General features: G+C 43.3%; 1 protein-coding gene across 1 annotated transcript in view; it reads right to left on the reverse strand.

Annotated features, from left to right (window-relative positions):
- Window positions 1-12,200, reverse strand: part of Shc4 (SHC adaptor protein 4) — a 115,725-nt gene that overhangs the window by 74,591 nt on the left and 28,934 nt on the right. Inside the window, exon 2 of the mRNA XM_008831785.2 lies at window positions 6,544-6,614. Within this exon, the coding sequence (XP_008830007.1) occupies window positions 6,544-6,614 (71 nt within the window). The remainder of the gene's footprint in view (window positions 1-6,543; window positions 6,615-12,200) is intronic.

Consider the following 12,200-nt stretch of genomic DNA (forward strand, 5'->3'; position numbering starts at 1 on the left):
GGGGGGAATGTTGGAGGGGAGGGAGTGGGCACAGATTTGATCAAAACACCTTATATGTATGTGTATGAAATTCTCAATAAAGTTTTTGTAAAAATTAAAAAAACTTTTGCAGAGGACCCAAGTTCGATTCCCAGGACCCACATGATGGCAAACAGCCACTTGTAACTCCAGTTCCAGGGGATCCGACACCCTCTTCTGACCTCCCCTGGCATTTCATGACACATGTGCACTTACACACATGCAGATACACACTCATACACATAAAATAAAAATAATAAATAAAATATAAAAAATAGAAAGCATCTTTGGGCTATTATTTGCAATATCCAAGCTGAAGATGCAGAAAAAAAAAAAAGAATTATCAGGCAAGTAACTCTGAGAGACCCTTAAGGAGCTTCCCCTGAACCTCAACCCAGAGTCAAGCAGAGTGAGGAAAACTCAGGGAGCGCTGGCACTGGGAGAGACTGGGATCAAGTCAGCAGCCTCTTGGACTTTAGCTTTCCTCTGCTCTCATTTGAGTTATTTCTCTATTCTCTGCTCTTGCCTTAAGTCCTTGAACAATTAGCATAAAAGTTCCTCAAAAAGACAAGAATTTTATTCCACATCCCTCCTTGGTTCCAAACCCTGACCCTACTTTTGTATCCTAATTGTGGCTCTCCTCTATTATCAGGATGCCATGTTACTGTTTACTCTTTGCAGTCTAGAGGTGAGTAGCAAGTTTCCCATGGGTGTGAGGTCAGGCTCCAATTATTTGCATTTCCAGTAACAATTAGTGACATTGGTTTATCAGCATTCACACCTGAATTATCTTACGTTTGATGGAAGATGTTTATGAGTAGCTATGCATGATCACTCAAAAGGAAGTTCTTGCCCTTGGGATCCTAACTGATCCTCTGAACAATTTTCTCTTGTACTAATACAGAACTGTTTGTCAAAAGAACTCTCATGAATAGATAAAAATTTTGGAATGTAATTCAATAGTAATATTTAGTAATGTCATATGAAGAGAAGAAACTATAGCTAAAATATATATAAAGAGAGAGGTTCAGTCACGGGAACAATGAGGGCATCCTCATTTGGGCAAGAATTCAAAGACTATGCCTTTTCTCTAAAGAGTAGAAATGAGAAACATCTAGTGCCCACCAGTCTAGGAAAAGAAGAGGGAACTACAGGGAAGACTTCCTTCCAGTGACTAATGAAAGTTGGTATTAAAGTAACTTGGCTAGTGGTTGAATGTCAAGAATGTGTAGACACTGAGAGAAGGATGGGGAAAGAAGGAAAGAATGAAGGAGAAGAATAAATATCCAGGGACTAAGGTGGGAAACAGACCCTACAGGGAAAGTGAATAGTTTTCTTAGCCTTCTCATAAGAAAGCAGTGAACCTTGACCCTCATGACTCTTAAATGCATAAGTAACTGACTGTGCAAGTGTAATGTCCATGCAAGAAGGACCCAAGGAGAGATTCTGGACTCTGATAAAATATTCCCATCCAAATAACATATAGGAGGAGTCTATTGTTGTATACTAACACCTAAGCTCATGTTCACATGGAGACTACCCCACAAGACCTCAATTTCAAGGGAGAGTTTCAAAAAATTACACTCACTTTCTATAATATGTGAGCTCTTGGAAAAATGTAAAACTATATTTAAAACATTTTCTTAGACATGGTCTCACTATGTAGACCAGGCTGGCCTCAAATTCAAAGAGATCAGCTTACCTCTGCCTCCCTAGTATTGGGATTAAAGGCATATACTATCACATCGGGCAAAACATTTTATTTAATCTTTAACAGTCTCACAATGTACTGTGAACAGTTCACCCCCTAGTGCCTTCTCATATCCTCCTCCCACTTCTGCTGACCTCCTCTTTCAAGCTAACCCCCTTCCTATGTTCATATTATTTTATACAGGTCTTATGCAGATCCCACAGCTGCTGCATGTTCATGATTAGATCAGTCATATTTCCAGAACACAGCACTTCATAGCACTCCTCTCTATCCTCTAGCTCTCAGAATCTTTATGACCTCATCAGCAATGTTTTCTGGGTCTTAGAGGGAGTGATAGAGATGCCTGTTTAGGGATGAACACTCAACAGTTACTGATTTTCAGTATTTGTATCAACCATTGCAAAAAGAAGTTTCTCTGGCCAAGGCCAAGAGCAGTGCCAGTCAAAGGTAAAAATATCAATATTTAGAAGACAGTTTGGTACATATGCATTTAGTATAATATCAGTTGTAAGCTCCTCCCAGGGCCTGTGACCTCCTCAGCCACAGGGCTTTTATTTTTTTAACCAGGTTTACAGTACCAGGTATATATTATGTCTCATGGAGTGGGCCTCAAATCCAATCAGAAAGTAGTTGGTTACCCCCAGGCACAGTCATGCCACTATCACATCAGTGGACACATCTTGCCTAGCAGGTCAGTACTGCAGTACACAGGGTTCATAGTTGAAAAAGATCATTGATGCCTTTCCTCTCCCAGCACCATCTGACACTATGACTGCTAGCCATTGGAAAGGAAGCTTCCAGCTCAGCTCTAGCTTTATTTATCTGTGTGATGTACCTGGAGTATGTTGTAACTTCAGTAATAGGGTCTTACTGTCTAGTTCTGGCGGGAAACCAAGAGTAATGGCAGCTGTCTTCAGGAATAATTTTTTTTGTATACTGATTATTTTCTGAAACACTGGCAAAGAATTCACTAATTGAAGGAATCTAGAGATGAATTCCTCAATTGTAATTTTTCATTCAGTTAGTTTGGATTTTTGAGAATAAGCTTACCAAGCTACTAATAATGGCAGTGTCTTGACTTCAAGTATGATCACTTGGCACCAAAGGTCATCATAAAACAGAAACCTTCCTTGCAGCCTGCCTTTCTTTTCCTGGATTGGTGTATACTAGATGTTTTTCATTTCTTGAGAGGAGATACACAGTCTGTTACCTCTTGCCAATGTGCCTACCCAAATGCTAGCATTGTGCTGTCTTCTACCAGGTAACCCTCTCACTTCATTCAAATGCTAACTCTAGTTTCTTCTTAGAGAAGTTTGGTGAACTGCCAAATAGAAAAAGAATCTGTTCAAAACACAGTCTGTCATGCCTGAATGACATACAGACATATCTGCAAGGAGTAATGTCCTGAGAGCAAGCCATACACCAGCCCTTCTTTGTGTACATTAGTCGTCATGAGTTAGCTCATGACAGAGGTGTGGAGAGAGGGGGGTGGTCTTCTACTATTTTCTAGAAAATAGGAAGCATAGGCACACAAGTTTGTAAAGGTTTTTGTTGTTGCTGCTGCTGTTTGTTTTTTGTTAGTGCTGGGACTCGAAGGACCTTGTAGATATTAGGCCAAGTAGCCAGTCTTTAGAATACTTTTTGAGATAATATATGGTTAGGAAGAAAGGATATAAACTATACTATTCAGAGCAACCAAGCAATACAGATCAAAAACTTTTCAGCTATTTAATTTGTTTGAACTACTTCAAGGTCCTAGAGATAGAAAGTAGACTGGTGGTTGACAGGTTGAGTGGGGAAGAGGAAGGAAGGGATTGGGGAGTTGGTGTTTAATGGGAACAGGATGTTAGTCTGGAGAGATGAATACATTCTGGGGGTGGATGCTATGATGGTTATACAACAGAGTGAATCAACATACATTCCCTGAACTTAAAAATGGTTAAAATGGCAAATTTCGTTTAACCACAATAAAAGATGGGAACAACAGGAAAATGTTCAGTATGCTAGAAATAGCAGACAATATTGGTTATGCTTTCTGTAAAAATGATTGCAAACACGGGTGTAGAATAAAAGACTAGAAAGACGTTCTAAAACAAAAAATGTAGAGTAGCTATTATCTCCTAGGGATGATAAAAGTCTTTTCTATATTTCTAAATGTTCTAGTAAACATTTAATGTTTGTATAACTAGGAAACAAAATCAAACTTAAAAGCCCCACTGCCTTCACCTCTGTTCTCTATTGAGCGTGATTATTACAGCATAGTACCTACTGCTATCTGAAAGTGTACCATCTATATATATAGTATTTCATATATATAATATATATATATATATATGTATATTCTTTTTTTGAGACAGGGCCTGACTATGCAGCCCTGACTGGCCTGGAACTCACTATGTAGACCAAGCTGACATTGAACTCACTAATCCAACCTGCCTCTGCCTCCTAAGTGATGGAATTAAAGGTATGCACCGCCACACTTAGCTTTATTTTCTTTTTTTTTAAATAATATTTTTATTAATCCTTTGATAATTTCATACAATATATTTTGATCATATTCACCCTTAACTCCTCTTAATTCAGCCCAGATCCACCTCTACCTCCCTACCTCCTACCCTCGGCTTCATAACCTCATTTTTCTCTTTTAAATTTAATAACCCATTGACTCCAATTTGTGCTAGTATATACTCCTGGGTGTGGCATCATCCACTGTGGTCCACTTAACAGGGGTCACACCCTTAAAGAAAAAACTGACTGTCCTTCTCCCAGAAGCCATCAATTGCCCAGAACTCCTCAGTTAAGGGTGGAAGCTCATGAATTAAGTTCCATGCAGGCAGGTAGTTTGTCTTACTTATGCTGGACCTATAATTCTTGAACAGCTTCAGGCATTTAGTGGGCCCTCTAAAAATACTTTAGTGAAAGAGAATGAGTCAATGAATAAGAGACGAAAGGACAGAAAATGAATTTTTCTCCTGTCATGTCTGCTCCTGCTTCTGTAACAAATACATTAAAGTGAGAAATTTATAAATCAGAGAAACTTATTTCTTACAGTCCTGGAAGCCTGGAAGTTTAAGATCAAGCTGCCAGCATGTTCAGTGTCTGGCAAAGTCTCATTTCTTTCACAGATGAGAGCCACTTGCTGTATCTTCACTTGGGAGAAGGGGCTAACAGCTCCCGAACCTTTTACAAAAGCACCAATCCCATGTATGAGAGCTTTGCCTTTGTGACTTAATCACCTCCAAAGGTGTCACCTTAAAACTGCTACATGGTCAATTAGGCTTCAGCATTTGAATGGGGAGGGGGGGAGCACATTCAGATTATAGGGCTCAGGTTGGCACAGTCCTGTGCACACATCCCAGGCACCAACCCTCTTCCTGCCATTAGTAGGGAAGATTAGAGGAAGGATTTTCTCAGATTAAGGATCATCAAAATGAAGTAAGACCTAAATAAGTCATCAGGGTGGAAAGTGGTCTAGAAACCACATCTTTTGGAGGTTAACACAAAGAATTAAAAAAATAAGGTACAAAAGAGAAATGTGGCTATCTCCAAACACTGGAACTGAAGTGAGGTGGAGTCACACAGGTATTCAATAAATATCCACAGAGCCTCTTCTATGGTCCAGGGACCGAGGTAGGTGCTAAGAGCATGTGCATATGTGCCCCCCTCAGCCCCACCCCACAACACACACTACATGTCCTTTGTTTGAGTCCAGATGAATACCAAGATCGATGAGGAGAAGTTTGGAAAAACAGAATCGAATGCATGGTAAGCCAGAGTCCAAGCCAGCATTTCCTAAAGTGCGTTGTATGGAACCCCACGGATGTGTGGGTTCATTCATGCTATGTGAAAAACACACTTGGGTCCAAATAAGCTTAAAACATTTTGAGATGAAGTAGGAGTTTTTAAAACTATAGCACAGGCCTTAATACTGTGTACTGTGACTCTCCTAAATGGGGATAAAGTTCTTTTTAACAAGTTTTTGGATATCAGGACACTTTTCTAGATCTAGAATTCCATGAAACAAACATCAGAAAAGTTATCCTCTCTCCTTCATGGGCACATTCATCTCTGGAGCAGGTGACTGACAGTCCAGATCCAGGTGGGTGCTGTGGTCAGCCTCAGAGACACTCTCGGTACCATGTACAATAGATGCCCTCATTCATTCTGAATCATTTGTCAATCCATCCCCTTACCTCGCCCCTTCACATCACAGCTTCCCCATTATCAGTGTCACAGCCACGTTTCCCTCTTCCCATCCTTGTTTTAAACTTGACTTTAATGAACATGCCCTGTATTGCTGCCTTACTTGAGCTCTGCATAGCAGAGATTCTGATTTCTTCTGCTAAGTCATATGGGGCCACCCTGGGTAAAGGTCCATCCAGGCCATTGCACGAAAAGAGCTACCCAGACAGATAATCATGTTAGAGACCGAATAAACAGGGACAGCTGGGCTTTTTTGATGTTGAAAGCTCTTGCCTGATCTATTTTATGGACTGGAGATTCTGTAAATGCCCTATTTCCGGGCATAATTTTAAACACTTTGGTACCTGGGAAACCAGTTATTTCTGTAGACTGAATCATCTTATTAGTTCTCATATGGAACACGGATGCTTTTCCACACAGTTCAGAAACAGTTCAGAAATTTTCAGATGACGGAACAAAGCCAGTCATACAAAGACCTTGGGATATTGCTACCTAGCAGCCACATAGGTAAAAATGGATAATGACTTTAAAGGTTTGTAAGATTCCCGCAGGATTCACAATGGTGACTTTAAACTGCAGTCCTTATAAACTCTCCAGTTTTCATCTCTTACCTTGTAACTTGGGTTCTCATTCCAAAATCCAGTGACCTCATTGATTTCAGCACTTCAATGGAGCCCATGTACTAGAAAAAAAGAAGAATTAAGATAAAAATACCACGAAGTCATCGCTGAAGCTGTACACTGACTTCCTAGGGCACGCCTTCAGGCAGCTCCTGATGTCCAGCACATAAGTGCACACCACTCATATTGATATTTCCATCCACCAGGGAACACATGCCTCTGTTCAACTAAATCCAGACTAGACTATGAGGAGTGCAGGTGACAGAAATTATACTGGGCCCTGTGGTTAGGAGTGCGAATGTGAGTTCTGCAGGCTGTGCACAGTGCAGATTCCAATGCTGGCTTCGCTGCATCCTCATCATGAAACCCCATTTCATGACCCAACTTTTCTGTACCAGTTTTGTCATTCGTAAAAATGGACATACAACTAGACTTGGGAGAGCTAAATTAGATTACATCTGGAAAGCATTTAGAACAATGTTTAGTGGGTACAACTGCCCAAATGTTAGAGAAAGCAAAAATACATGTGAGAAAAATAAGACAGGAATGTCCAGTTAAAGAGCTATAACATGAATGTAGAAAATGCAGAATTTATTAGCATTAAGATCTTATCTTTTGTAAGACCATTGAAATATTATGGTAGTGTCAAAAGGAGAAAAGTGGCCATGCTCCAAACCAGTGATCAGTCAGTTGAGCTTGAACATGGAGCATTGGGAAAGGAGTGGTGACTTATAAAACAAAAAGACAGCTTATATTTAATGTGGCAGCAGTGGGGATCCATGTCAGGGATGTGGGTTTAAAGATGCTCGAGTCAGTGGGAGGGTTGGTAATAGGGATGGGTGCAGAGGGATGCTCCCTTGGGGAGGAAGTAAGGCCAGCAGGCTCTGAGGAGGGATGGCAGCAATAAGGAAAGGAAAGATTCAAGTGACATCATGGGAAGAGATACTAAGAACTCAGCAGTTAATTTACTACAGAGAGTAAGAGTAGGATGAGTCAATGATGACTCAGATGCTTCCAGCCAGGGCACAGAGGACCGGTAATGCCATCAACAGGATCAGGAAGGCGAGGGGAAGGTTATGAATTGGTTTGGGACCCACTGATTATAAGACACTGGTGGGGTAGCCAGGAAGTAAGAGTCAAGCAGTTGAAAATTGAATTCTAGTGTCTGGAGAGGAACAAAGCCTAGGGACACAGTCACAGCTTCCTGAAATACCTTGCAGGTGAGGCTGGGGTGGCGGGGATTGAGGAGGTATCCTCTCAGCAGAGCTGCAGCAGACTCTGGGGAGTGCTGCACTGAATAATTAACTTGGAAAGGTTGTGAGAACTGAGTAGTGAGTGAAAGGGATCCCAGGTCCTTGGAAATGATACACTTTCTGTTTCCCTCTCCTTTGGAAGCCATCCAGCTCCCCCCCCGGTCCCGTGTCCCCCCCCCCCCCCCCCCCCCCCCCCCCCCCGCTTTGCGATGGGAAAAGGACAGGTGCTTCTTGACACTTTTTGTATATTTCTGAGTGCATTCTGTAGATGTCTCCACTTGGGCCAGGTGTAACCTACAAGTGCTGTCATAAGCCTGGTTGCTGGAGAGACTTCTTGGCCAGACCCTCTGGTCACATTGCTTATAGGGTCTCTGATACTGACACAAGAAACATTTTGGAGATTTAGACTGAATAAAGCATAAAACTCACTAGGGAAATAAAGGTGGATTTAGAGGGTAGGTTGTGGTGCAAGAGAATCCTGGGGCCCAAGCTCCACAATGAGCCACATGGAAAGGGCTGTCTGAGAGTCCTCACTGGTTACCCTGACAGCAGCCCTCTGTACCTTCCACCCACCAGAACCTCACTCTTGCTCCTTATCTCCTGCACACCACCCCTAGAAAGAATGGAGTCTACATACAAGTTGGGGAGCATGTCTGGGCTACATCTCCTCCAGTTCCCTAAAAACTCCTCATTGGTGCAGAGGTGGCTGTTTCCCTTCAGCTGTAAATGGCAAACTCAAAGTAAGGCGTTACACTGTCCCATCCATACACTCCTGAAAAGGTGGCAGGTCCTACATTTTCACGCTCTGCTGTCACAAGGTAGGTATTTCTCAGAAATTCATGTTGCTCGCTTCCCCTCACTGTTTAAAACTCTTTACGTCGAACGAGGCTAGGAAGCCTTTTTCGCCAACATGGCGCCAAAAGCGAAGAAGGAAGCTCCTGCCCCTCCCAAAGCCGAAGTTTAAACCAAAGTGAAGGCATTGAAAGCCAAGAAGGCCTTGTTGAAAGGCGTTCACAGCCGCAAAAAGAAGAAGATCCGCACGTCACCCACCTTCCGGAGACCCAAGACCTTGCGGCTCCGGAAGCAGCCCAAGTACCCTCGCAAAAGCGCCCTGGGGAGAAACAAGTTTGACTACGCCATCATCAGTTCCCCCTGACCGCTGAGTCAGCCATGAAGAAGTTAGAGGACAACAGCGCACTTGTGTTCATTGTGGATGTCAAGGCCAAAAAGCACCAGATCAAACAGGCTGTGAAGAAACTCTACCACTGATGTGGCCAAGGTCAATACCTTGATCAGACCTGACCAAGAGAAGAAAGCCTATGTTCGTCTGGCTCCTCATTGTGATGGCTTGGATGTTGCCAACAAAATTGGGATCATCTAAGCAGTGCAGTAGTGTAATTCTAAATACAGATTTTTTTCACCACAAAAAATGAAAACACTTTACATCTGTTATCAAAACAAAGTCGGTAATATAACCACCTAGACCTTGGGTTTTCTTTGCTCCTCTTACTCATCCAGAGCCACTCCTCCCTGCACTGGGCTGTGACACTGTGACATCGGCCTCCTTCCTTGTCCTCAAATCCACCCGGCTCTCTTGCTGCCTAATTCTTCCTCCTCTGCTCTGCAGGTCTGATTCCTCTTCATCCTTCAGGTTTTAGTTAAAATGAAATGTCCTTAAGGACCCCTACTGTCACTGTTGATCACAGCCCTTACTTGTCTCTTTCATGTTATCATGTATCAGCTTTACCTGTCAGTTTGCTTGCTCGTTCCTGTGGCTATAAGCACTGTGAGAGGAGAAGGTCACGTACCCAGCACCTGGGACTGTGCCTAGCTCTAAGAGTACTCAGCAAACATTGAGAAAGAATGAGAAAGGATCTGGTACTCTTCTAAAAGCATCGGGCACCCTATTGTACCTTTACTTAATTTTTTTCTATTGTGCCTTTAGAATGAGCAATGAGGAGAGAAACAGAAAGGTGAAGGCCTGGCGAGTGTCTCCATCCTGTGGGCTAAAAGAGAACAGGAACAGCAGGGGCCCAGAAAAAGACTTGGGTACAGACTTAGTTTCTTTTCCTGTTGCTGTGATAAAAATTCCCTACCACAAGCAATTTAAGGGAGAAAGGATTTATTTTGCCTCCCAGGTGAAGGGTATAGTCCCCCATGGTGGCAAAGTCAAGGTGGCAGTCAGGAGCTTGAAGTAGCTGGTCATCACATCCACAGTCAGGACGCAGAGAGCCACAGATGCTTGTGCTCAGCTCCCTTTCTCCACTTTATGCAGTCCAGCCAGGGAATGATGCCACCCACAGTAGGCAGGTCGTCCCACCTCAGTTAATGCAATCAAGATAATCCCTTACAGGCCTTCCCAAAGGCCTATCTCCCAAGTGATTCTAGATTCTATGACGTTGACGACACTAACCCTCCCAGGTAAGATGGCTCGTGGGCTGGTAGGCTACCATTGGCCTACCAACCCACCTCCCAAGTTTCTAGAAGTTGGGAACTTGCTCCATGGGGATACGTTTGTTGTTCTCAACCAGCCTGGACAGCGGGATCTGTGGTGAAGAGGGAAGCATGAAGGAAACCCCAGCTTTTCTGACATCTGGGCGGCGGCAGGGTCAGTCCCGAATGACGGAGTGAGTGGTGGGGACTCTGAAAGGAAAGGTAAATCCTCTGCATGTATGAACAGCAAAAGGCAAGAGCAAAGGGAGCCAATGGGGACAGGCTCCCCAAGGTTAATGAGATCCAAGACCCATGTGTAAGTGAGAGTGGGTGGGGTTTTCAGCCCAAGGAGATGACTCAGTAACAGTGGGATCCAAGTTATCCACAAGGAGAGGGGATTTACTGGGCATAAGACAGAAAGGGAGAGGGTCTCTGTCAAGGTTTTTGCCTTAGTCACACACACTTTAGGGCAATAATCTCTCTGCTTCCTTCTGAGTCAGGCCCAGGCATTGCTGTGGGAACCCCTTCCCTTCAAGTGAACCTCAATTTCGATTAGAACAGTTACCCACCAGTAGCAGCTGGTGACCCCATGGTCAACCAGTCTCACTGTGATAGGACATGAGGTTCTAAAGAAATGAAGTCATGGCAGAGGTGACCATCAATGAGAGCAATCCCCTTTTAATGTGGGGCACATGTGAAGGAAGCCACAATTGGTCTTTGCCCCCATTACTCCAAAGCCATAATAGAACCAGGGAAGGGTATGGTGCATAAAAACAATCTGTCCATTTCTTTGTTTAGATACTTCAGAACTGTGTAAGCAGAGAGTGGCTGAATGAAAAGGCTCAAGGAAGAAGCTGAGTTTGTAAGGATAAACCAGAGATGACAATACCCCTCTTTTGTTTAATAAGTGCAGAGCTACATAAGACTTGATCTCTCTGTTCCTGAGAAACCCAGCTCATAACCATAGGATAGCTGTGGAAGAGGCGAGTTGGCTTTCTTTTTACAAGGTGAATCACTGTTAACTCCAGGTAACAGACAGGAAATTGAAGTCTACGTAGAAGTGCCTGGCTCAGTCTTATCTATTCGCTGAGACTGAACCATGGTTTACTTTAGAGACTGCAGCCTTTTGCTGGGACTCTGTAGGGCAGTAAAAGCAAATGGAAGGAGTCACCCCTGGCTCCCACTCCCTTCCTTTGGCCTTCCCAGGTAAGTAACAGTGATAAGATAGGAACAATGGTAACAGCACATGTGAGTTCAAGCTGCTCTGAAGGTGGCAGGATGTGGCCCAGGAAGCAACAGGCCCCAAATTCTGATCCTGTGACAAGGAAAGGACACTGGAGGCTTTATTAGAGTTGTACAGAATTGGTCCTCAGGGTGTGTGCAGATAGCCTCCTCATCAGCACCTGCCATGGCTTGCCTATTCCCAGTCTGCTGTCTCCCTACAGCACCCCCTCCTCCCCTAGGCTGCAATAATACATTTGTATTGTCTGAGCTTCAATCACTCCTCCCAGGGAGAGGTGAACAGAGAACCATCATGATCACAGGTGTCTTGAGCAGTGTATTCCTGGTTAGAAAGTTAATGTGGTTCTCAGAGGAAACAAGTGATGGCTAGCTTGTGAGAACACCTCATCCTGACCTACTGAACAGTAACCTCAAGTGTATTGCCAAAAGGAAGAAGATACACTTATATACTTGTAAGGCACATGTGTCTACAGGATGTGTAAGACTCTGCTAGCAGTGGTGGCCTCTGGGACTGGAGAGAGGCTTTTTCCTTTTTCTTTATACTTCTGTGCTATTCAGCTGGCTAGCAAGACTAGTCCAGTCAGCAAGCTCTAGGTTCAATTGAAAGACCTTGTCTCAAAATGAAAGGGAGAGAAAGATTAAGGAAGATACCTGTCATCAACTTCAGGCCTACACATACATATTTGAACACACATACATACATGCACACACACCATATAC

Source organism: Nannospalax galili, unplaced genomic scaffold (genome assembly GCF_000622305.1).
Source record: "Nannospalax galili isolate Female #2095 unplaced genomic scaffold, S.galili_v1.0 scaffold735, whole genome shotgun sequence".
NCBI lineage: Eukaryota > Metazoa > Chordata > Mammalia > Rodentia > Spalacidae > Nannospalax > Nannospalax galili.